General features: G+C 36.0%; 1 protein-coding gene across 4 annotated transcripts in view; it reads right to left on the minus strand.

The window, feature by feature from the left end:
* GRM1 (glutamate metabotropic receptor 1) overlaps positions 1-27,388 on the minus strand; it is a 427,511-nt gene that overhangs the window by 91,927 nt on the left and 308,196 nt on the right. For all 4 annotated transcript variants that reach the window (XM_044247123.1, XM_044247125.1, XM_044247126.1 and 1 more), the window contains exon 3: positions 19,144-19,379. In XM_044247123.1, coding sequence (XP_044103058.1) covers positions 19,144-19,379 — 236 coding nt within the window. The remainder of the gene's footprint in view (positions 1-19,143; positions 19,380-27,388) is intronic.

Raw genomic sequence — 27,388 nt, forward strand, 5'->3', positions numbered from 1 at the left:
TGAAGAACATCAGGTGTGTATTCTCATATTTTCCCACACTTTGCTTCTGGGTTGACTTTAATAGCTGCAACTTGAATCAGGTAGTTTTGTATTGACTAGAACTCTCTAAGAGGTTGCTGCATTGAAGGTTATTTTGCCTCTCAATTTTTGTCTGTTTTTTTTTTTTTTTTCGTTCTTTAATTCCTGGTAACTTGTTTAATTCTAGCAGCTTTAACATTTAGCTCCAGCACTAGGAGGTTTTAAGTGATCTTTAAAGCCTTGTTTAAAACTTATCGGACAGATGACATTAATTTATCTCTTTAACATCTTAATATAAAAAAGAGAAAGGAAACTAACATTAAGAGCTACTTCTTTCTCTCCTCCCCCTGCTGATGTTCGTGCACAGGCAAAAATAAAATTTTTAAAAATCTAAAAAAAAATGAAAACAAATTTGATAAGATGATGAGAGTGTCAGATGTATTCCTATGGAAACAGTAAAAAGACCAGTGGTTTTCAGGGGCTGGGAAGAGTGTGGACTGATGAATAGGCAGAGCACAGAGGATTTTGAGGGCAGTGAAAATACTCTGTATAATACCATAATAGTGGTATATGTCTTTATACACTTGTCCAAACCCATATAATGTACAACACCAAGAGTGAGTCCTAATGTAAACTATGGACTTTGAGTGATAATAATGGGTCAGTATAGATTTATCAATTATAAGAAATGTTACCACTGTGATGGAGGTGTTGATAATGGGTCAGGCAATGTATGTGGAGGCAGGAATTATATGGAGAAATCTGTGTACCTCCTCTCAATTTTGCCTAAATCTGCTCAAAAAAAGAAGTCTGAATTAAGAAAAAAAGAAAAAGTCATCAAAAACAAAAAAAGGACACGGATTTTCTCTAGAAAGTTCTCTGTCTCTTGAGTTATTTCCCAAACTAAATAAAATGATTTTATCTAAGACAGTGAAAAAGGTTCTTTTCACAGGAAAAGTGGAAACCAATGCACCATGAGTGTTCGAAATTTTCCTTCCTAATCAGTGGATTTGAAGGGAGGCACAGCACGACTCAGTTGCGTAGTCATGACCACACACCCATCCCTTCATTGAAGAAACTTCCTGTTGCACAATTTGGTAAACTAGCTTTGTAGTTTAAATAGTTTTGCACTTTTTTACCCCTGAAGCTAATAAAAAGCTTACTTGACATTGATATGGTAGGTTGGTCAGAATGAACACTTGGAAAATTTGAGAAATAACTTGTAGAGAAATCATTTAAAGTTATGTTTAAAAGTCTAAGAATATTCACTTTGGGGGCCTCTCTCTGTGTCTGTATACCTCTGATCACTTCATCTGAGGTCCCCAAACTCTTATCAATGTTTTCATGATGCCCTCTCTCCTCTATACCCTACCTTAGTCAAGAAAAAAGGATATCACAGAACCCTGACTGCTCTGGGCCCCAGTCCTCCACAAAATGTGTGAGCTCATTCCTTAGGGCCCTGTCCTCCACTATGAAACACAAGGTGGCATTCAAGATAGTCACATGCGTCCAACCAAGAAAGCACTGGTGGTATAATAAGTAATAGGAGTTTTCAGACAATAAGACATTTGAGCCAGGGAATCTCTGAGTGAAACCCAATCTCATCACCCATCCATTCATTCAGCTCACTATATTACACACTCATCTTGTCATTGTGCCTAGCGAGGGAGGGAATGTAAAAGTATATCTTACATTTATAACTTTTAAGAAAACTATGACTTAGAGGGAAGTTTGACAATCCCAGTAAGAAACACAGAGACTCTCTAGGGAGAATTCAAAGATGAGCAGGTAAGTGATGGTCCAAGGTCGGGGAAGGTGGGATTGGAAGGGTCCACTTACATGGTATATACCAACAGATGGACAGGTTAGTCAGTCCCACATCACTAACCTCACCTGACCTACTAGAAATGAACGGTCACTCAGGTCGAAGCTAGTATCCTTCTTTGAGTCATGGGATTCTTTCTCCTCAGGTAAGGAATCAAATAAAAGCCTGGGATAAAATTCCCAACTTCTCAAAAACAATAAAATTCCCCTAAGCTGAGTATCCTGGAAGCTTGTGAATATATCTGACAGCAAGGAAGTTGGAGAATTCAAAAGAGCAGAAAGAAATACCAGCTAAACCTTTGACAAACATGAAAAGGGCACAATGATTTAAGAATTATGATATATAATCTGGATATCATATATCATGTATGGATAAATAAATGGTTTTAAATATATTTATGGGGTTGCCTGGGTGGCTCAGTCATTAAGTGTCTGTCTTCGGCTCAGGTCATGATCCCAGTTTCCTGGGATAGAGTCCCGCATCGGGTTCCCTGCTCGGCAGGAAGCCCACATCTCCCTCTCCCTCTGCTGCTTCCCTGCTTGTGTTCCCTCTCTCACTGTGTCTCTGTCAAATAAATAAATAAATTCTTTAAAAATATATATATGTATGTATATATGTACATTGATAGATAACATCATTAAGACAGTAATACTACCTAAATATTTGTATAAGAGCATCACATAATTTATTTCATTTAATTTAAATCTTTGCCCTTTAACACTGGTATACACTTCCCATGTTATGGATGAGACTTCAAAATGTTAGAAAATTTTTCCATAGTCACACATATCAGGGAATAACGTCAGAAATCAAATAAGGATCTACAAAACCTTGTGTACAGAACTAGGCCAGAGTAGGAGTTAGGGATGTATGTGATATTTTGAAGAAGCTTAAGGACAGTAGGTCACACTTCTATTTTAATTGTAGCAGTACTTTAATTAGCAATACTCCCCACAGAGAAATGTTAAATCTAAAGAATATAAGTAATTGTGATTACAGAAAATCTCATCTGGCATATTATAATTGCATAGAAAAGATACCTTCAAATGTTTTGCAATCCTGCACTGTACACAAATGTAGCCAAAGAAAATATAATTCATTTTTATGAACAGCTGCCCCTGAGCTAAAACAAATGCAGTGTAAAGCAAGGAAAGACAGAGCAGGCAGCTATCCCTCAATCTGTGAGGTGCCTGGAACACCTGTCTCAAAACCCAGCCCTCATACTTTCACCAACCTGAACTTTGGTCTTCCTATTCTAAATCCCCCCCATGGAGAGTTCTTTTCAAGTATCCATGTTTAAAGTCTTTTGTTTGCCTTGCATCAACGAAGATGATGAGGAAAAGTCTGGGGTGAGGTGGGTGAGAAGGATCCAACCTGAAATCATCAATATTGCCTCTACTGATTTATCTGGTTCTCCTTGGAATCCTTGGAAAAAGGCGTGTAGGAAGAGCTGTTTAGGGTAAGTGATCAATCCCACAATGAGTTTAGATAACTGTACTGCATTGACCCTATTGCTGTCCCTCCTCAGAAACCTAAAATGCATTTAGTCATCATGACTTGGCCCACCTTTAAGATAATACAAAAAAATAACAATAAATAATAATAATAATAATAATAATATAGGAAATAGCCTTAATAAGACATATTTAAATTTTCCATAAACATAATGTTAAGGAAAATGTTTAGGATATTAAAAAGACTTAATTATGACCCCAAGAGAAAGTTCTCTCAGGACTATACCAGGAAGATTTCCATTTCTATGAAATATCATAAGCAACTGGTGTTTTCATATGTTTTGGACACTGAGGTTGAAAGCCATATTTGTTCCCCATCTCTAGCCATAGAACCTAATCTCATAACATGTATTATTTTGTCTCTAATCACAACTTTGACTTTATCTGATTTTCCCCTATCCTTATTTTGCAAAATTTCCATATTTTAAAAAGTCATAATTTAACTGTCACAGCCAAGAGGAGCCTAAGGAGACATGATAACTAAATGTAATGTGGAATCCATTGGGCGGTATCCTGGAATAGAAAAAAAAAAAGGACATTGGATAAAAAGCAAGAAAATAGGAATAAAATATGGACTTCAGTTAATAATAATGTGTCACTATTGTTTTATTAATTATAACAAATATAGTATACTAACATAGCATGTTAATAATACAGAAAACTGATTGTCAGATATATAGACTCTCTGTCCTCTCCTCACAGTTTTTCTGTAAATCTAAAACTATTCTTAAAAAAAAAAGTGTAATTGAAAAACAATCTGAGGGGTTTGAAGTGGCGGGGGGGTGGTGGGAGGTTGGGGTACCAGGTGGTGGGTATTATAGAGGGCACAGATTGCATGGAGCACTGGGTGTGGTGAAAAAAATAATGAATACGGTTTTTCTGAAAATAAATAAATTGAAAAAAAAAAGTGTATTAAAGAAAGTCAAGGCCATATAAAAGGGAACATATCTTATACCATAACTAACTTCTTACAATATTTATTTTCTATTCATTTAATTTGAAAAAAGTCATATTGTTGGAAGTTTTTTGGATTGCCTTAAATAATTACTAGAAAAAGTCTAGGTATTAATGCATAAAATGAATATAAATATGTATACATAACACTTTAGTTAAATAAGCCTTATGCCCAGTTTTTCATAATGTCTTAAGTCTATATGGGCTGTTACAAATAGCTAGAAGACTTCTGAACATTTCCTACAACCTACATCTTGATCCTTTTGTGTGTGTGTGTGATAAGAACTTGTGAGATTTACTGTCTAAGCAACTTTCAAATATGAAACACAATATTATTAACTATAGTCACCATGCTATACATTATATTCTCTGACTTACTTATTTTATAATGGAAAGATTGTACCTCTTTTATTTGCATTTGTTTGTATTTTTATTATTTTTCCATGTCACCTTTTTTTTTTTAATGATGATACATAGTTGTATCTCAAAAACACAATTTAGCTTTTGTTTGTATGTTTCCTTTCTAACAAACCTCATTCTAATAGCTATGTGACCACTTTCCTAACTTGTTCACATCACGGTAGAGTCTAAAATACAAAATTTCCTACAAAATGAGTAAGTCACTAATGACATGATTTTGAGGACTCAGAGGCCAGGACTTATTTCTTTTATTTTGTGTAAAGGTTTTAAAATGAAGAAGTACAAGTTTTATAATAAGAATTTTAAAAACAAAATAATTTTAATTTTAAGAAAGGGTAATCTGACAGCACAGTAAAGAAGGTACAGAAGTTAAAATTTTGAAAAATTATAAAAGCTGAGGAAATATTCTGCCTTAGTAATGATAAGGTAAGAATTAATATGACACTAATTTTCACATATTATTTTGGGAATTTTGAAAAGTATAATGCCTAAAAATAGTGTGCCAGGGACTTCTGCAGAATCTCATAGGGAAATGCTAGAGCACAGAATGGGGGGATTCTTAGCCATTTGCTACATGACAATTTCTTCTTACTTTCTGCACATACAGACTTGCAAAAATATCAGTTAAGAGAGCACAATGCGCAAGGCTAAGGACATTTTATTCCTAGAAGACGATGTAAATTAATCTCTTTATAAGGGGAAAATACAAGCCTAAGATCTTCAATGACATTTGTACTATGCCGTAAGAATTTCTGCACACGAGGGGTTTTTTTGCAAGAACTATATGTGTTATTAAGCAGTAATGTTGACTTATCATGTCCCACATAAGAAAGGAAATCCTGAAACTGTTCTTGAGTGTCAATCATTGTAGGTTAAACATGAGAGGTGGGGCCTTAAGTAGAGAGTAGTTGGCTATACATGAATCATGTTCTTTTTGTTCTTCCTAAGATGGGAATAAGCTCTAAATTTCCAAAGCCTCTAAATAAAGAAGTCTTCACTAGCAGAAACATGAAATCTCTGTACAGAAGTACTTAATTATTACTTAATCCTACCTTGATTAGAAAAGAAAGGCATTTTGTTGATAAACCCTTTTGGCTGATGTCTCTTGGTCTTGGAGTTCTGAATTTTTCATTCACTGTCTTAATAAAAATTTCCTACAATTAATTTAGCTCCTGGTAAATAAGAAGGAAATACCTCTTTACCTCTGGCAAAAATGTATTGGAAGTGCATGAAAATACATTTTGACAAGGTAATTCTGCCAATTAAAGGTTTAAGTGAATTCAAACCAAAAATTCTAAACATACATTTTATACACATGAACCTCTTAAATAAATAGCTGCAATGTGAATTTTGATTAAATATTTTCATAGATTGTATTATTACCCATAAATATTAGATACCTTAGGATGGTTTATGTATCTTCTCTCCATCGATATTTTGATGAACCATAGGACTGGCTTTGGTCAATAAAATGTTACTGAAGTGACATGTATAACTTTCAGCAGAAGCTTTAACTCCAGATCACACTGGTCACATTCTGTTTCCTTACCACAACTATCAGTGTTCCAGACTGAAGCTGGTCTATCAGACAGGGTGTTAGGTGCGGAAGACATGGAGCAGTTTCTTAACTCATACGTCATAGACATATGGCAAGAACAAGAAATAATTTTTTTCTTCTTGAAAGATATTAAGTTAGGGGTTATCTGTTATAGCATGTGTCCTCACCTACCCTAACCAAAAAGGGACTCAATACTTAAAAGTAGGGGAATGCTGAAACAACAATAAAATGATCATAAGGAGCACCTGGATGGCTCGGTCAGTTAAGCATCTGACTCTTTGTCTCAGTTCAGGTCTTGATATTAGGATCATGAGTTTAAACTCTGCATTGGGCGCCACGCTGGGCATGGAGTATACTTAAAAAAAAATACATTAAAAATGACAATGAATCGTTAAGTATGAGGCTTATAAAAACTGGCAGCAGATGGTGAGGAGACTGTGACCAGTGTCATAAAAGACATAAATCCATTATTATTCAGCGGCAAAACATTCAGTAACATTGTCACTTATAATAACTTGGAAGGCAGGTATTTTACCAAATGAGGTTGCATGTTTAAGCAAGGAGGTAGGTATATTAAATGTGCAGAGATAAAAATGAAATTGACTCACTTCCAACTCCTTTTTTTTCTTTTTTGAAGATTTTATTAACTTCTTTTTCAGAGAGAGAGAGAGAGCACAAGCAGGGGAAGTGGCAGAGGGAGAAGCAGGCTCCCTGCCAAACAAGGAGCCCAATGTGGTACTCCATCCCAAGACCCTGGGATCATGACCTGAGCTGAAGGCAGATGCAACCGACCAAGCCACCCAGGTGTCCCTCACTTCCAACTCTTAACAGATAAAACAGAAGAAATTTATGCTACAAAGAACAAATGAAAACTCAACTTCATGACAAGGACCAAATAAAAACACTTATTTTTGTGATAAAATCTTTGAGGGAATTAATTTGGCACCCATAAATCTTTCAAATGATGACAACTGATGAGAGAGGATACTAATACTCTAGTTAGGCTCTAGCTTTAAGATATAGCAAGACTCCTGGAGAATGTCTGATATCTTGATGCATATCTGTGGGAGAAAGATAAAAATCATTCATATGAAGTGAACTGAGAGCTGGACAAAAAATATCTGTAAGGACACATATGGCTATATAAAAATTTCAATTACCCAAGAAATTAGTTCTTTATTTCTCTGTGGTAAGAGCATAGTGTTTGGGAGTGTAGAAGAACAAATCCAGCAATGGAAAACGAAAAAACAGGGATTAGAGAAATATAAAGTATCCATGCATTCAGATGCCATTCTGGTCAGCCAGAGGTACATGTCTTAATGGTCTAGATGTTCTATCTTTCACAGAAATACAATGAAATTGGGTATTTAAATATGTACCTAAAGAGTTATGTCCTGGGGCGCCTGGGTGGCTCAGTGGGTTAGACCTCTGCCTTCCGCTCAGGTCATGGTCTCAAGGTCCTGGGATCGAGCCCCGCATCGGGCTCTCTGCTCGGCGGGGAGCCTGCTTCCTCCTCTCTCTCTGCCTGCCTCTCTGCCTACTTGTGATCTCTCTCTCTCTCTCTCTGTCAAATAAATAAATAAAATCTTTAAAAAAAAAAAAAGAGTTATGTCCTTTCTCATTGCAACTGTTAATAGAGCAGGTCTGCTGCAAAAGAGCGAAAGAAGTAGCTATTAGAAAGCTAATCCCTCACTCTGTCTAAATATCTACTGTGGTGGACCTCTTGGTCCACCAAGATGCCCATGAAACTGTAGAATAATAAATTTGGATTATTTTAAAGCACTGACTTTATGGTAATTTGTTATGGCAACAATAGAAAATTAATACATCTCATAACTGCTCAATCTGGACATAGAAAAAGAGTATATAGCCATGACTTATTGATTTTGGAATGCTAATGCTTCAACAAGCCTACCAATAAATAAATAAAACAAACAGAAGAGATTCATTCAGCAAGAGAAATTACTAAATTCTCATTAGCTACTGCAGTTGCCATAGCCATAGACAAAACCTTGGCAAGCTCTCAACTTGGACAATGATAGATAATTCCAAATTTTAAAAATTAAAAAAAAAAGAAGAGCTAAAAGGCTCATAAACTTTAACTATGAATTTCTTCCTGTCCTTAACCTAAGTGGTTGGCTCCACTCCAGAGATTTTGATTCAGTTGGTGTGGTGTGAGAACTTGGTACTGTGAAGTAAATTTTTCTTTTTCCCAAACAAAGCATGCTGTGTGTTATTCAGACATTTCTGTTTACATAAATTGGAGAGCCTTTTTAAAGAGCTTTAATGATGACTTTAATAAGCCAGCCTTGAGAATCATTGCTCTAAAGGATAAGATTCTTCTTCATATCATCTTAGGATCTGGGCTATTAATTTATCCACATGGATTGGATAATAGTGTTCTGTTGATTACATTATTAGACCAAATCTATTTGAGGTAAGTACTTATGGATTCAATTTTTTTATATTTCTAACAAATTTTAATACTTGTCCCATGTAGTACCCACGGATGCCCATCAAACTTCTATAAGGATTTGTGGTCACAAATAATGCTGTTTACTGATACTCCAGAGAACATTCAATTAGTAAATAAATAGAATGGCCATATAGAATTATGACATGACATTGACAGAGGCACAGGTGACTATGATAGCAGATTTAACACTACTTCACACAGATCTTTGGCGTGAGGTTTGACAAGCAGCTCCTGGATATATACTATAATACTCAAGTGTGCTATAGTGGCCCAGAGACGCAGGACCTAAATTATAAATGTAACTGGTAGGTTGATTACATAGTACCCCACTCATCAGGGCACAAATGTATATAATAACTTCAGGTATGAGGTTAGTTTCCAAAAAAAAGCAAGCACTAGAGAATTTACCTCCAGAGAACATACTGAAGATTTTGTCCAGAGACATGTCAACCTCCATTTTACAGCATCTAATAAGGAATCATATTTAGTAGCTATTATAACCCAAAACTTGGCTCAGGATATGGATACAGAATTCTCTTCTACTTCACCTTAACTGTTACCTCCACACAGCAGAAATAATGGAATGATGAAACATCCTCCTCAAGAACAATCTCAACAGTTTCTTGAATTCTAACAAACAGATTCTTGAATTCTAACAAACCATTTATCTTTTCAGTGTTTGATTCCTTTATGACGTTGTTTTCCCAATTATGTATCCCCATAATGAATAGGACCAAAGAATAAATTTAAAAAGTCACGCATATATCTCCCATGAGATCCAGGCATTCCACAGCTAGGATTTGCGCCAAAAGAAAAGAAAGCATATGTCTGTACAAAAATTGTACATGGATGTTCTTAGCCACTTGGTTCAGGAAACAAATCCACATCCAGGTAAAAGGATAAACAAATTTTGTTATGACCAGTTAACAGAACACCGCTCAGCAATTTTTAAAAAATGAATTGTTGATACCTGCAATACAATGATGAATCTCAAATTAACTGTGCTGAGTGAAAGAATGCAGACAGAAAGCAGTTCTCAGCACACAGTCTCATTCATATGAAAGAGTAGGGGGTGCCCAGGTGGCTCAAGTTAATAAGGCTCCAACTCTTGATCCTAGCTCAGGTCATGATCTCAAGGTCATGGGATTGAGCCCCAAGTAGGACTCTGTGCTCAACATAGTCTGCTTGTCCCTCTTCCTCCTCCTTCCCTCAAATAAATAAATAAACAAAACCTTTAAAAAAAAAAAAGTAGAAATTGCAAATGAACTACTGTGACAGAAAATTGCATGTGAATAGGAGGGAGGAGAGGGGTGGAAAATAGTGGGAGGGAGGAATTTTCAGTGAGACGGGAATTTGGGGAGTGATATATTCATTATGTTGATTGTGGTGATGATTTTATGGGTATACACACATGTCAAAATTTGTCAAATAGTTCAATTTAAATATGTGTAGTTTTATGTATGTCAATTGTACCTCAACAAAAATATAAAACTACAGGAAAAAAAGGAAATGGGCCATATGCCAAGTATGTTTGGTCTACCCATCATGAAAAGACTAACTTCTTATGATGGCTGAAATTATGATTTTACTTCATGTAAGTTTTCCCAGCAGCAAATGTGCACAAGATGTAAAATGCAAAACTATTTTCCTGATGAGAAGCAATACAACTTATATGATATAGAGTAATCCCATATGTAGCCATTTGGGAATATCTAAATATATAGCAGCCTTTTATGTCAAGGTGAACTCTTTATAAAGAATAGCCATAGATTTTAATCATTAAAAATACCCATTCTCAAATTTGTTTAGAAGTTAGGCTGGACCATAGGTGGAAGCATTAAATTTTGGAAGTATATAAATTGTTCAATAAGGAGAAATTGATCTAATTGAAGGATTTATTAATAAATTAAACTAATAAACCTTAGGCCATTCTCTAGGTAACTAGTTTACATAACAGAAAGTTCACTAACATAGTGAACATTACATAATTGTAAATGAGATATTTCTATTAAAGATAAAATAACAACTGATCACTGTTACAATAAGCATTGCTGGCCTCAAAAAATTTCCATTTTTATACCTGAAGTCCATATCTGCTTGATGCTAAAAATTATTCAAGCCCTTTCAAAACAAAATCACGATGAATATAAAGTAAAATGATAGAAAACGTGTGTACCTAAGTCCATCTTTATGTCTTTTGAATGATAGAACACATTTCTATAAATCCATTCAATTATTAAAATGACATGGAAGAATAAACTATCCTGAACCTTAATAGGTGAGTGAAGATATACCTGGTCATCAAAAGAATAAGTCTGCCCTATTTTGGTTGGAAGCTCTGTGGGAATCAGAAACAAGGTAGAAGCTGTGGCTCATAACATCTTTCAGCTGTTGTACTTAGGATGTTCAACAAGTTGATCATGCTGGGAACATTAAATTGTGAATTAGATCCAAATAACCGTACAAACAAACAAACCTGCATTTATGGGGTTAGAAAATTAGAATGCAGGGGTACCTAGGTGACTCAGTTGGTTAAGTATCTCAGTCTTGATTTTGGCCAAGGTCATGATATTGGGGTTGTAAGGTCCTGGAGCCTGCTTAAAATTCTCTCTCTCCCTCAATCTCTGCCTCTCCCCTGTCCCTCTCTAAAAAGAAGAAGAAGGAAGAGGGGGAGGAAGAGAAGGAGAAAGAGAAGGAGAAGGAGAAGAAGAAGAAAATTAGAATGTAGCACTGTTCAACAGAACTCTCTGTAATAATGGAATTTTTCTGCATCTGTGCTGTGCAAGATGTAGTCACTAGCCACATGCAGTTGTTGACATATGAAATATGACTAGTGAGATTGAGAAAATGAGTGTTTAACTTCATTTTAATTAATTTAAATTTAAATATAAAAAATACACACAGCTAGTAGCTACCACAGTCGACAGGGCAGGTCAAAAGTATTAAGAGTTAAGCAGACCCAGACTATGCTTATACTATGATATTATTTTCAGTTTCATTTCTGTGTGAGGTTTTCTGAGAAATTATAATGTCCAAAAGTGACACAAGGTCAGTTTACTTTCATTCTTTCAAGCAAAGATATAAATAGATCTATTATAGACCGAATGTTTGTGTCACTGCCAAATTCATATGTTTAAACTCTGATACCCAATGTGATGATGATATTTGGAGATAGGGTTTGTGGAGGTAATTAGGTCTTAAGTGTGTACCTCTTATGATCTGATTAGTGCACTTAGGAGACTTGTTTCTTTTCTTTTTCTCCATCATGTGAGGAAAGCAGGAAGAAGGCTCTCATCAGAATCCTACCATGCAGGCACCCTAAGTATAGACTTTCTAGCCTCCAGAACAATGAGAAATAAACTTTTGTTGTTTAAGCCGCCCAGCCTACGGTAATTTGTTATAGCATCCCAAACTGAGTAAAGCAGCAACCAAAGCTTTTAAAACATATGTCCATTAAGCAATTTCTACCAGCACATTGTGTGAGAACCTATTAACTTTTTTGTTTTGGGGACATTTGTTTTGCTCAGCTATAACTGTGTCCCATTTGTTAGCACTTCCAGAATTCCAAAGTAGAATAGTTTTACTGCCTTGGATCAGGGGGCTTTAAATCGTCATTATAGAATCATAAAAATGTTTGGCTTTGCTTCAGAGATATAGGGTACAGTATTGTATCATTCCTCCTGAAGGGGGAAAAGATTGAGAATTCTAGCATTAGGTTGAGAAATTATGTTCCCTAAATTAAATCAACTATTGTTCCATGTGAGGATCATGGATTATAGGACTATCAAAATCCTTTAATCACTTACCAATTTCCACAATAATGCAGCATAACAAACCACCCCAAGGCTTAGTGGCTTAAAACAGCAAGTATTTATTTAGTTCATGAATCTGAGAGTCAACTAGGAAGTTTTGCTACTCTGGGCTGGACATGACTTATCTCAGGTAGGCTCCCTCATGTGTCAACAGTCAGCCAGTGTATTGGCTGGAGACGGATTTATCAACTAAGTGATCATACCGTTTCTGCTCCAAGTTCTCTCTCATATTCTAGAAGACTAACTCAGGCTTCTATATACAGCTGAGGGAGGGTCACAAGAAAGAATAATAGTAGGTTAAGCCTCTTAAAACCTGGACTTGAAACTAATAAACTATAAATTCTATTGAGATTCAAATGGTAGAGAGCAAAATTCTACTTAATAATGGGAGGAGCTGCAAAGTCATATTTCAAAGGGAATGGTTATAGGGAGGGGTGGCGAATTGTGAAGCCCTCTACAAACTACGGCTAATATTCCAATTTCTTGGGTAAAGGCAAATGATATTCTTCAGGCATGCATATTGGCACTGGGATCAAACTTCCAAAGGCAAAGAGAAGTTATTACCCAAGACCTAAAGGACTATAGTAAATAGGAGCCAGTCTCAGTTCATGGACTATCTTAATCTGGATGGAATCATACTGGACCAATCTTATCGTACTTTACATGGTATATTAATTGAAAATGGAAACTCCAAAGAAACCTAATAATGAGGGAAATATATTATAAAAATTAGTACCAATGTAAAAATTGTGAATGTCAGTCTCTAAGCTGGAGCAAGAGTACCTATGCTTGGGGAAAGGGTAGTCCCTTCAATAAATGGTTTTGGGAAAGCTGAACAGCCACACACAAAAAAATGAAATCTTACACACACACACAGTAACTCAAAATGGATTAAAGACTTGAAAATAAGATCTGAAACCATACAACTCCTAAAAGAAAATCTTGGCAATGTCTTTTTGGATTTTGATATCAAAAGCAAAAATAAGTGGGAATATATCAAACTAAAAAGCTTTTGCACACCAAGGAAACCATCAACAAAATGGAAAGTCAGTACACTGAATAAGAGAAAATATTTGCAAGTTTTATTTCTGATAAGAGGTTAATATCCAAAATATATAAAGAACTCATACAATTCAACAGCAAAAGAAAAAAAATGGTGAAAAAATGGACAGAGGATCTGAAGAGACATTTTTCCAAGGAAGACATACAGATGGCTAACACACACATGAAAAGATATTCAATATCACTAATCATCAGGGACATACAAATCAAAACTACAATGAGATATCACCTCATAACTTTTAGAATAGATATCATCCAAAAGACAAGAAAAGCAAGTGCTTCTGAGGATGTGGTGAAAAGGGGACCCTTGGCACTGTTGGTGGGAATGGAAATTGTTGCACTGCACTCTGGAAAACAGTAAAGAGGTTTCTCAAAAATTTAATGATACAACTATCATATGATGCAACAATTCTACTTCTGGGTATTTATCTTATGGAAACAAAAACACTAACTTGAAAAAATATATGCACTCTATGTTCATTGCAGCTCTTTATAATAGCCAACATAAGTGTTGGGAGCAACATAAGTGTTCCTTGATGGATAAATGGATAAAGAAAAGATAAGGGGCACCTGGGTGGCTCAGTCAGTTGAGCATCTGACTATTGGTTTTGGCTCAGGTCATGATCTTGGGGTCAAGGGATGGAGTCCCACATGAGGCTCCACACTCAGTGGACTTTCCTTGAGATTCTCTTTCCCTCTTTCTCCTCCCCCTTTGTCCCTCCCCTCAATAAGCTCAATAAAGGTTTCCATGGAAACTAACTGCAAATATATATATATATATATATATATATATATAATTTTATTTTAAAAATATATATATGGATGTAAAGGCTGCTGTATTGATGATTTTACTATATATACAAATATCAAATAGTATACAGTAAACCAGAAACTAATATAATGTTACATATCAATTATAGCTCATTAAAAAAAAAGATCACTCATGCTTGGAAGTCTTGAAATTTTGTCATATCAGGCTAGCTGCCATTATCTTACAAGTCCTGAGTTGTTGGTGAGTATTACAGATATCATCCAAATTCTTTCACTATGTCTTGGATAATAACCAAATACAAGGATATACCAGCTTTAAAAAGTATTGTGCCCACTTGTTTCCAGTTGGTATAAAGAATAAGGGGAGAAAGTATTATGGCTATAAATTCACTGGACTGGGAATAAGATCTGTGAGGACATAGTGAACTCATCCAGTTAATATACTGCTAACCACAACAAATCCTAATATCACCATATTGCAAGACAATGATAACATATTTTTTAAGAAGCCTAAATATTGTTATTTTCTTAGGCCAATAATTATACATTTAAAAATCTATAGTGAGAAAACAATCTTAAAATAGTAATAACAGCCATGATAACTCTCTGTATCATAGTCAGTGTTTTTTATATGAAGAAAAATTGGAAGCAACCAATAATATAAGAATGCCTAAATAATTAACTGGGTAGAATATTATGGAGATATTAAAATGGACGTTTAATATGACCATGCATAAAAGGTCATGCAGCAACATCAAGAAGGTAAAGTATAATCTTAACTGAAAATAAAATGCAGAATTAGATGTACACTACAATTATAACTATGCAAAACAAAATGAAAAAAATGTCCATAGAATTGTAAGCAGTGCTGGTAGGAGCTACCTTCTGAGATGTCTTATTTTCTTAGAAATGTTCATATCATTTGACTGAATAATTCAACTTCTGGAAATATATATGTTAAGAAAAATGATATATATGTTAAGAAAGATATATATATATAAGATATATATATAAGATATATATGGTGGCTCAGTGGTTTAAGCCTCTGCCTTCAGCTCAGGTCATGATCTCAGGGTCCTGGGATCGAGCCCCACATCGGGCTCTCTGCTTAGCAGGGAGCCTGCTTCCCCCCCTCTCTCTGCCTGCCTCTCTGCCTACTTGTGATCTCTCTCTGTCTATCAAATAAATAAATAAAAATTAAAAAAAAATTAAAAAAAAAAAAGAAATATAAGATATATATATGTTAAGATATATATATAAGATATATATATGTTAAGAAAGAAAATGAGAAAAAAGGGGGGATGGTTAGGAAGAAGAATTTCTTAATACATTTCTGTAGCTTTTTTTTAATTCATAAAGAACTGAAAACAGCTTAAATGGGTAGGAAGCAAGAGATAGTTAAATAAATTAGGGCTTATCTGTCTGCAGAATATTTTGTAGCTGTGAAGAATGAAAGAAATTAATGATAAATTTATAAATTCAAAAGAAAAGGCAATATTCATTTTAAAAACAATATATAAAATAATATTGACTTTATGATTTAAAAGTACATACAGATAAAAATATACCAAAAATTTAGTGTGTATTTGCTGGAAATATATTAAAAATTAATAGTGATTAACAGAGGTTATATAAAAGAAAATTCTTAATAGTTATCATCTTTCTTATGTTTTTCTATATTTCCAATTTATATACAATAGTCACAGTAGTAGGTATTACTTTTATAATCAGAAAAAAATTGTAAAAGCCTAAGTAAGAAAAAAATAAAGTATCTGTATTGGCACGATATAAGGGTGGTTGATTAAGAATTGTGTGCTTGTTTTTCTAGTTTCCACATCTTGGAATGTAGTTATGCTAAATTTGTAATTTCAAAACCTGTAATATTAATAAAGTGACCCACGCTATACTTATTTGCCTTCTGGTAAGATATGACACTAATAATAACACTTTAGATTTATGTTAGGATTTATAATTTGCAAAGTATCTCACTTATATTATTCCTTCTATTCTCACACCTATGTAAAGTGTTACCATGCTACAGATGCAGAAATTGATTCAGAAATTAAGTAAAGTCCTCCAAGTCATTTGGCAGATACTGACCAAACCAGTGTTGGACCCAGTGGTTAATCTTGCAAATGCTCTCACAGATCCATGGAATCATTTTCACAATTCTCATCAGGAAGGATAAAGCACTATGCCATTGCAAACATAACACAAACGCTATAAACAACTAAGACACTTACTGGAAGAGAATGACTTTGATTTGTTTCATACCTATTTCTTCCATTGTCCTCACAAAGATTGATTTCTTCTTCTTCTTCTTTTTTTTTTAATTAGGCTTTTTGCCTGGGTGGCTCTGTAGGTTAATTGTCTGCTTTTGGCTCAGGTCATATCCCACAGAACCCTGCTCAGCGGGGAGGCTGATTCTCCCTCTCCCTCTTTCCTCCTCCCACCTCTGTCTCTCTCAAATAAATAAATAAAATCTTAATAAATAAAAAAAGTAAGGGGAGACTGGGTGGTTCAGTTGTTAAGCATCTGCCTTCGCTTCAGGTCATGATCCTAGGGTCCTGGGATCTAGCCCCATATTGGGCTTCCTGCTTCACGGGAAGCCTGCTTCTCCCTCTCTCACTACCCCTGCTTGTGTTTCCTCTCTGGCTGTACCTCTCTCTGTCAAATAAATAAATAAAATCTTTAAAAAAAAAAAGTTAGGCTTTGATGTTTCAGTTAGTACCTTTCCAACACATCTCCAATCCCTTGATATGCCCAGCTAATTAAGCAGTGATGTAGACTTTGCATGAAGTAATTTTTAATTAGCCACAGTGATTCCCAAATTATTGAGCCTGGGCGCAGGACCCTTAATATTCAAAATAACAATCTACTGCATGTAAACTCTTTATTTAAATAGTGACATCCGAGATTAAGCTCAATAAAAGTTTCCATGGAAACTAACTGCAATATCAAAACTTTCCAAAACACCAAGAATGATCCAATTAGAAGAGGTAAAAGCAAGTGATGGAAAGAGCAGCTATTGATAGTATAGAAGGGTTCATTCAACTTCCTCACATAAATTTTCATAAATGTGTCCACATATTTATTAGAAGACTATGCAATTTATTTGCCATTCAAGGATCTCAACTAGATAAGAATGATACATGAAGTGAAAGTGCAGTTGTTCTTCTATAGCATTGAAGCCAATTTCATAGAAATGCAGACATTAAAACTGAAGAGCAAAGTAAATTTACATGAATGTATCCACATACAGATACCATAAACACTGCTGAAGATAAATTAAAGATAAAATTCTAGGATTTCTCTATCAGAAGAGAGCAATAAATTTCATGAATTAGTTCCAAATAGAAAAGTTAAATAAGCCTTCAGTCTTCCTTAGAACTAAGAACAAAGGGAAATATTTGCTAACCTTGACTGCAGAATGAAATGCAAACATAAACATGTTTATTAAAGGTTGTAATCACCTAAGAAGCTCTTAAAAATAGCTGAGAGTCAAGCATAATATAAGAGCAATTCATGAATGTGCATTTTTTTTTATTATTTTCTACTATGAACATTAACCAAGTTCAGATTTTAACCTTGACATTGGCATGAACTGTGACAACTGAAAACCCCAAATGATATTCAAAACATACATGGCTACAGAATTCTAAGTTTGTTTTGAAAGCTTTGGTCACAAGATATTTTCTTGGAAATCCTTGCAAAAAGATATCCAGGTATGTTTAATAAATAGCATTCTAAATTTTACCAATAAAACGCAATGACCAAGTGACATATACAGCTGCATCACTAATAGATATCTCAAAATTAACCCATCTGCAATGTAGCTCCTGATCCTTTCTGCTTTCCTTGGAGTCCTGGAGTCTTTCCCATCTCAGTCAATGGTGACCCCATCTTTAATGCCTGTCAGTCATGCTCTGCTATCAACCGAGCATAGACAACTGGTTTTGAATGGCACTACGGTAGACCAAAGGGGATCTATTTTTGCCACATTAAGCAATACTGAAAAAGGACAGTAGACAGCAATGTCTCTATGCAGTAATGATAACACTCATAAAACTTACCGAGCTAAGAAGTCTGTTAAGAAGTGTGGTAGTTCTTGGTGGTCAGAAAAGTACATCCAGTAGAGTTCACCAAGCCCTGAAAGACCTGGAACAATGTGCTGTCCTTTCCTGGCATGCCTTCAGTGAGCAGTACATGGGAATTACCTGTCCCACCAGGAAATGTCACTCTATTTACAGATGAGAGTGTTGAGCTTCTTGCCACCTATGTCCACATACACCCATGTAAGTGGTGTGGTCCTGAGTAACATGATCTCATCTTCTTCAGACTCATATTTTGAAGCAAGTCATAAAGAAGAATAAGGGATCAAACTAGTGCTGCTTACTTATGTCTTCGGCTAACGTTTCCTAAGCATGCTTGCAATAAAATCTATTTCCTCTGGCTTGAATACTAGATACCTGAATTATCAGTCTGCTTTTCCTTTACCTGCACTATCTCTTCTTACAACTTGCTCCACCAGGGACCAAAGCAGTTTTTCCAGAATATAGAAACATGAATCCTTGTGGTAATACACACACTCTCCTCATTCTAGCTATTTTATAAATTAAGATGGCAATTCAGTCTTTGGAACTACAGCCTTCACACTTTCTACTTTCATCCAACAAGTTGCAATGGGGCTAGAGTTATAACCTCTGAGCTGATATTTTGTGAACGCGAATTACCTGTGCAGATTCTTTTAAAGTTGGGATTTTCCAGAAGGTGTCCCGGTAGGCGGCACTGGAACCGATGTTGCCAGAACTCAGGGAACCAGGGATTCCTTGTATTAGTGTCCAGTCTCAGTTTCAGGAAATAATCATCAAATGACCTGACCTCTGGAGACTGCAGCTTTATTGTGATTCCCCCGTTGGCTTCCACCTCATAACCTTCAATGACTTCATCTCTGTCTGCCCATCCATCACTAAAAAAATTCAGGGATTGGGGTAGGGAGAGAGAAAGACAAAGGTCTCACAAATAGGGCTCAGCATTATGCATGAATGAAGCAATTCAGCAGGGCTGAAAGTCTATTGTAAGTCAGAATCCTACCTACCAATAACTTGGTTTTGTTTTGTTTTGTTTTGTTTTGGTGGAAAGTAGAAATTCTGAAATCGTGAAGTCCTGCTTGTTTTTCACAGTAGTGAAAGTGACAATGAAGTTGATCATAGCAGCAATGACAAGAACTAACATTTATTGAGCATTTACTAGGCATCAGTTTCTGTACTATTTTCTTTTACTCAGTCAGATGTTCAGCAACTAACTGAAGTCCGAGTGGACCCAGAATACGGACCCAAGCAGTCTGGCTCCCAAACCCAGTGCTCTTTAGGCCATAAAACCCATCAGCTGCTGTCCAAATCAGAATAAAATAAAACCCAGGCACTTAGGACCTTCACAATAAGAGCTCAGCAAGGTTTCAAGGTTGCAGCCAAGACCATTATATGAGCTGCATTTATGGGATAGAAAATTGATTTTAGCTCAGAAGCATGGCAACTACAGATTTTGTGCCTGGACATTGTTCAAACTTGCATTGTCTAGAAGTGATGAGATGCTCCCTCTCAATGTTATCCCAAAATAGCAGCATTAAAAGAAAACAATCCCACTTCCCCAAATAAAAATAATCCTCGTGCTCACTAAAAGGAAGTTAATTGACATTTTATTCAGTGAAATCATTTTTTTGTTTTAAATTTGGTCACCTTCTAGAACATTCACATTGGTCATGAGTGATGTAGCTCCAGTTTAACTCAAGTGTATATATGAGCTGGGACAAACCTCATGTGATCTCTTCCCATCAGGTGCCAAAGAAAAAGTGCACTAGAATTAAACAGGCAAAAAAGACTTTATTCAAGACTGTTCCAACAGCCAAGAGACACTGACTCCACTCTGCTGAAACAAAAGTTGTGGAGATTTAAATGTTGAGACGAGCTAGTGAGCAAGTGCCCTACAGGACATCGAGGGGAGCTTGGTCAATGTGATTAGCCATCTGTGCTTGATAACTGTCATTTATCTAAGTTAGGCTCCCACCTTCCCACAGAAATGGGGAGCTAGGGTTTGCTATCACTCTTGATGACTGCACTTCAAAGGGATGGCTTCCAGATCTTGAGAAAGAAATTTCTCTGCTATAAAAACTGGCAAGAGGCTAGGAGAAAATGTATACCTCCAAGGGACAGAGAAAGAATTTATAATGGCATTTTAAAAATTAAATGCTCTAAGGAAAGGGAAGTCAAGGGGTCCATAGTGAGGAAAAGACTTGTCTAACTTTGAGTCAAACTGAGAAGAGGGTTAAGGATTATCTTGGTCAAGAGGTAGATTTATTTATACCCATGGAGTTCCACCCTGCAGTTTGTGGAACATAACTGTCTGCCAGAGAAAGTGTTTTGTTTTGCTCCTCACAGAGCAGAGGCTTGGGCCAAATATATGTGACCAACCATAGCCCACCCATTGTTAAACTGAGATCAATTGGAATAAATGTGTGTCCTCCACTTAGGTGCACCATTGGTACAGTTCTGCTCCAGAATCTTCCTAGTGAATCAACAGGAGCTATATTTTTTTTAACAGACCAAAGGCTGTAGAAGGTATAGCTGACTTAACATGATCCAGAACTAAAGGGACCTTGAGGTTTAGTGTGGTCTAACCAGCCAGATCACAGAGTATTTATACACTTCTTCTAAATCCATTGGGACAGAGATTTTACAATCTTGCACAGACCTTTCCTTCCCTCCTATATCCCCCCCATCATTTTCTTCTTTCCTTCCTTCTGTCCTTCCTTCCTTTTGCATTTACCTAGATGCTCTCCTATGCTCAAGATTCTATTAAGAATGAGACACACTATCCTTTGCCCCTAGTGTTATAGACTTGTGGGGAAAAGACACTAAACAAGAATTACAAATGTTGTAAAGAAGTGACCAGTACTGTGGGGAGGAGGGTCTTGGGGGCTTAACTTAGTCAGGTGTGTATGTATGTATATAAGTGTGGGTAGGGAGAAAGTAATGAGGGATGACTATCTTAAGAAAGTTACTTCTGAGTTGAGACCTAAAGGATGTGTGGGCATTATTAGTCGGATGAAGAGATGGGGAAGGACTGGTATAGAAGGTTTCTGGTAGATTATCTAATATACAGGAAAGAGCATGGGTCATCCAAAGAATTTGGAGAGTCAGTATAGCTGTGACAGGAGACAGAGTGTGGGCATAAATTTCAGTTTAGTAACCATTAGCCTAAGGATTGTAGAAGTCCTCAAAGTATTGTAAGCCTATTACATAAGGCCACTGAGCTCTGCCCCCTGGTGGAGACTGACGTGAGTTTTTCTAACAAGTTGCTCTACTCACCATCACTGAATAAGATGGCCAGTCAAATTGATTTTTAAAAAAAGACAGACTCTTTTATCTTTCTATAAGTTCAGTCTACTTAGAAAGGCTAGCTTAATTATTTAGATTTATTTACATTATATCATAACTACACCTATAGCAATCTGAAGACCTGAACTATAGGGTCAAGGGTAAAGAAAAAAAAAAAACAAAAACAGTTACGCTCTCAAGAAATTCTGCTTGTGAGTATATATTTAAAATCAAAATGACTTATAATTTGAAGAAGAAAATTCCTTTTTGATATAAAATTTAAAATTGAAGTGTGTTTCTCCCCAAGATTACTATTACATGAGACTTCTTTATGTGTGAATGTATAGTCTGAATAAGAAACCCACAATTTTTTTTAAGTGTACGAAATGAGTCTTTTATATTGTTTATTTGCGTTTCTTTTTTTTTTTTTTTTTTCAATCATTCCCAATTTATAAAAGCAAGTATCATGTGTCAGTGCTGGAAGCAAAGAAAGTATGACCTCCTCCCCTTTTGCCCTCCAACACAGGAGCAAATCATGGGAGTTAATCTGAGTATAGAAGATTTGAAGTCATGTGGTTTAGTGGGGCAGAGCCATTGGTTAAAGCTCTTCCCCCTCACTATTGATGATCTCATTCGAGAAATCAGAGTTGATGTTAAATCCAAGAAGTCATGAGTGAAATCAAGGAGAACCAGGGGCGCCGGGGTGGCTCTGAAGCCTCTGCCTTCGGCTCAGGTCATGATCTGAGGGTCCTGGGATCGAGCCCCACAACTGAGCCCCACATGGGCTCCATGGGGAGCCTTCTTCTCCACTCTCTCTGCCTGCCTCTCTGCCTACTTGTGATCTCTGTCAAAAAAATAAATAATATCTGGGGTGCCTGGGTGGCTCAGTGGGTTAAGCCGCTGCCTTCGGCTCAGGTCCTGGGATCAAGTCCCGCATTGGGTTCTCTGCTCAGCAGGGAGCCTGCTTCCCTTCCTCTCTCTCTGCCTGCCTCTCTGCCTACTTGTGATCTCTCTCTGTCAAATGAAAAATAAAATCTTTTAATAAATAAATAAATAAATAAAATCTTAAAAAGAAAAAAATATTCAGCTAGGATTGGTTAGTGAGTACTTTTGAAATGTTAATCTCTATTCATATGAGATCTTGAATCGATCACAGATAAGATGTTATGGAATGCTAACAAAAGCTGCTGAAAAACATCCATAATACTGTTTTTCTGAAAATAAATAAATTGGGAAAAAGAAAAAAAAAAAAACATCCATAATGTAACTCTTGGTGTTTGTATGTTTAAATCATTTTGTCTACAGACCACTTGCCAAATGTATTTACAAAGAATTTTAAAGGATATTTGCTGTTCAGTTGTGTTGGGATTTTTTACAAGGATATTGTTTTGGTGAATTCTCCATGAAGCACACTTGAAAACAGGGAAGCAGTAGCTCTCCTGACACCTGGTTTGCATGTTTACTTTTGTTACTGTTGTTGATAGTGGTGGTGGTAGTGTGGACCATGCTATCAGAGAAGACTGCAGGCACCTGCTCACCCCAGGCCTCTGCAATGAATCCTGCTGTGCTGGGTGCTGAGCTCTGGGAGGCATATTCACAGCCTCCAGCAACTTCTGCTGCCCCATCTGCTCCCCAGTGATGAGTTCCTTTTCCTATCTGGAAATAAAGCTGCAGAATGTGGATAAACAGGTGAACATTTAAGACAGCTATATGTCTTTAAGTATTCCTCACAAAATACAAGAATCCTTGTTCCTTGTCCCCCCTCAACATTTTTATACTACAGTTCTTTCACAAGGCTGTCTTCATCCCCAAAATCATTGCTCTAGTCTCTGTGAAATTCTACAGTTCCAACCTGAATAATAATAAGATTTCTTCCACTGAATAAATTCTGATGGAAACAATAGAAAAATATTGTTTCTAATTCTATCAATTATACCTGGACAGGAGCTGCATGAGTGTCACTTTTACATTATATAAATTAAAATCATTTAATAAGCAAATTGATAGTAAAAAACAGGAATACAATAGTATTCATTTAAAAATTGTTTAAAAACATTTTAGAAAAATGTATTTATATTCAATTAAAATAATTACAATCTAAGGAGCAAAGCATGTGATTTGTATTCAGTACAAGTAACTATGTGTACCTGAAAAAAGCTATCATCTTTAAAAGTAATCCAGAGATTATCATATAAGAAAGTGAGAAAAGGTAAATAAAAATATTTTCAAAAACATAAGTAAACAAGCACAAAATTCTATAAATACAATGCTAACCATACTCATAAAGGCTGAAGAAATGTCACATAATGCAAATTAAATCAAGTGATGTTAATTGTGGGAAATTTTATGGTGGTAATGGCAGCTTTTTCAATAAGAATTCAGACTGACTTTCTCCATTTGACATTTATTTGCTAAGGACCCTGTATGAGTTAGGCATTTTGCTTATTGCTACAGATACACTGCTAAGCAGTACAGGCAAGGCCTATATTCTCAAGGCAATCACAGTGGTGGGGAAGACTAGCCACTGAATACATAATAGCCATAGGAAGTTGTAGTAGCTGAAAGGAAAGGAACATGGGCTACAGGAGCATGGAAAAGGGGAAGGGCCCTGTCAAGGGAGGTTTTGACTGAGAAGTAGCATCTAAGATGAGACTGAAAGGATGCATTGAAGCTACACAGTAAAGAGGGAGATGGAAGAAAGACCAGCTCAGGAGAGTACAAAGCTATCAAACAGCAAGGTGTTTAGTTTGCTTAGAGTGTGCCAGGTAAAGGAATGATAGGTCACGCCAGTGAGATCTAGAAGAACCTGAACATCATTGTTAAGGATTTTGGATTTCATTTTTATGATGGTGAGAAATTATTCATATTTTAAACAGGGATATGACATGATTAGATTTGTTTTAGAAAGGTCATTCTAGAAAGTACTTACTGTGTAGATACTTGTGGAAGTTCTTTGGTTCTAGAAATCGCAGACAGAAACTATGGAAACACACACACAGACATGGGCACACACACACACACACACATGCACACATACATTTACACTATAATATGAAGGCAGGTGTTGATGGTGTGGAGGCACTGATGAACCAGGGATTGGGGTAGTGGTCACAATTAGTCTATACTTAATTTTAAAATCAGTTGCTGCAAACCCACCACAAATATAAAACTGACACAAAATGTAGGTTCTTTTTTTTTTTTTTTTAAGATTAAGATTTTCTTTATCCATTTGAGAGAGAAAGAGAGTGAGTGAGAGAAAACGTGAGTGGGGAGAAGGTCAGAGGGAGAAGCAGACTCCCCGTGGAGCTAGGAGCCTGACATGGGACTCCATCCCAGGACTCCAGGATAATAACCTGAGCTGAAGGCAGTCGCTCAACCAACTGAGTCACCCAAGGGCCCCCAAATGTAGGTATTTTTAATTTAATTATGTAGTACAAGCACTTAGAGGTCCCTCAGCTCACTGAAAAATTGAAGATGAGGGAGTACCTTTACCTTTGGTTGTCCTGTACTGCTGAAATTAGAACTCAAACAGAAAACTTCTAGTCCTATGGTATTTCAGTAGAAAAGTGACCAAGGTGGGGGAGGGAATGGGATGGTGTCAAAGGTCAAAACAGGAAGAATGAAGGGAATTCTCACGAAATGGAAACTTCATGTGAAGGAGATCAAGGTCAGATCAGTAATTCTCATTTTCCATCTTTTCCTAACCCCTACCCCCCAACTCACCGCTGGCATCCTAAGCCTCAATCATATGACATGATGAAATCTTACTAGATGTTAACAACTCTTCATCATCAATCTCCTCATGATCCAACCAATGTCTGAGCTATAAATACATATGGGAAGGATTTCTCTATGAAAGCACTACTAATCATGTGGTCCAAATATTGATATCAATTCATAAACGGTTACCAGTCAAGAGGAAGTAAGAGAGAGACTGAGACTAAGCATTTAGGAAAATCTAGAGCTGTTAGACACTGTTGCAAGGTCTAAGAACATGATAGGTGGACTCATGTCATTGTATACAGTATAAACATGGGGTTTTTCAATTTACATGGTGAACTGCTTGTAGCTCAAGCTGTATGCAGGCCACATGCAGTAGAACCACGTGACAGTAGAACCATGTGACAGTGCGTGACATTTCAAGGTTGCTTTGCAACTGTAACACAAAAGTATATAAATATCCAAGAATATATTCCCATTTATTTTTATACATGTTTTTATAATATTTTAAATTTTAATCAAGCCTATTTTATAATCTATCCTATAAGATTAACTTCTAAATTAGAACAAATTCTCATTATTTACTTTAACTCTAATTAAATGGCCACACAAGCTTCACTGAATTTTTATTTATTTAATTTTTTTATGAAAAAATGTATACAATCTGCTGACTGTGGCAACAGTAGTATTTGAATGTAGGTAGTGGCAATGATTCCACAGAAACAAGGAGAAAAGAGTTCTGATTAAATTTACCTGAAAATGTCAGCTCATATATTGAATTTGGCTTTTATCCCCAATTGATGAAGTGCTAAAACCATAGTGTATTATTTTTATGGAGTTGTTTTACCCAATGAATTTATGAAACCATCAAAATATACTAATCTTTTACACACAAAACATTAAAAAATTAAAAACCAAGTAAATTCTTGGAAACAAAAAGTATTAAAAACCCAACAGAAGTCTATGTTCAATATTCTGCATAAAACATTAGTGTTTCGTGGGTTTTTATAAAGTGGCATTTGGGCTTGCTAAGACTAAAATACACATACAGTTGCCAAGACATTAGTGAATGACTGCATCAAAGATATTTGCTTAGAAATGTTTGCTGATTCCGGCAAAGAAAGTAGCTCAAGTTTTACTTTTTGAGGCATCATGGCTCAGTGATTTCTGAAACCGCCTAATGATATGGAAAACCAACTCATTGAATAAATGAAGCTAGCAAAGCATTCTTTCATTGTAACTTGACAAATGTGCAGATAAATTCTTATGTGGCAGTTCTTTTCGTATGCGTGCAATTTGAAAAGGAAGATTTAAAGGAAGAAAGCTCTGCTCTTATTTAAATTCTCTTTTAGCTTCAATGTTGATAAGCACAATTAGCTCTAGATATGATAAAATTATGAAGAATTACTTTGTCAAAAAATGTGATTGGCACTTTATGTTTTGTATAGGGATGTGTTCTGATGCTGCAACTGCCAACCAGGAAACATCTGGAGTAGGTACCCACGTAGCTTATGAGAGAATGTAACTCAGTGCAATGCTTTCTTCATTGAGAGGTCTCGATTAAAAAAAAAAAAAAAATCAGCTGACGTAAACAACAATTAGTGACAGTACAAATTTCAAGTTAGGTAAAAACAAATACACTGAAGGTGGCTTTCACTGGCCCATAAGAACAGATCGTTCGCATTTTTTCATTGTGTTCTATGACTTAACAATGGTAGGTTGAAGTTATTCATGATGGGTATATATACATCAAGGAAAATCAGTAAATGGTACAAATTAGGGCTTCTGTTTTATTGGTGTTCTTCCCCCCATGCAGCCAGCCCATTGTGATAATGTGGAATCTGACCATAAACAGCTATTTTTGGTATTAATGGGCGAAGCT

Source organism: Neovison vison, chromosome 1 (genome assembly GCF_020171115.1).
Source record: "Neovison vison isolate M4711 chromosome 1, ASM_NN_V1, whole genome shotgun sequence".
NCBI lineage: Eukaryota > Metazoa > Chordata > Mammalia > Carnivora > Mustelidae > Neogale > Neogale vison.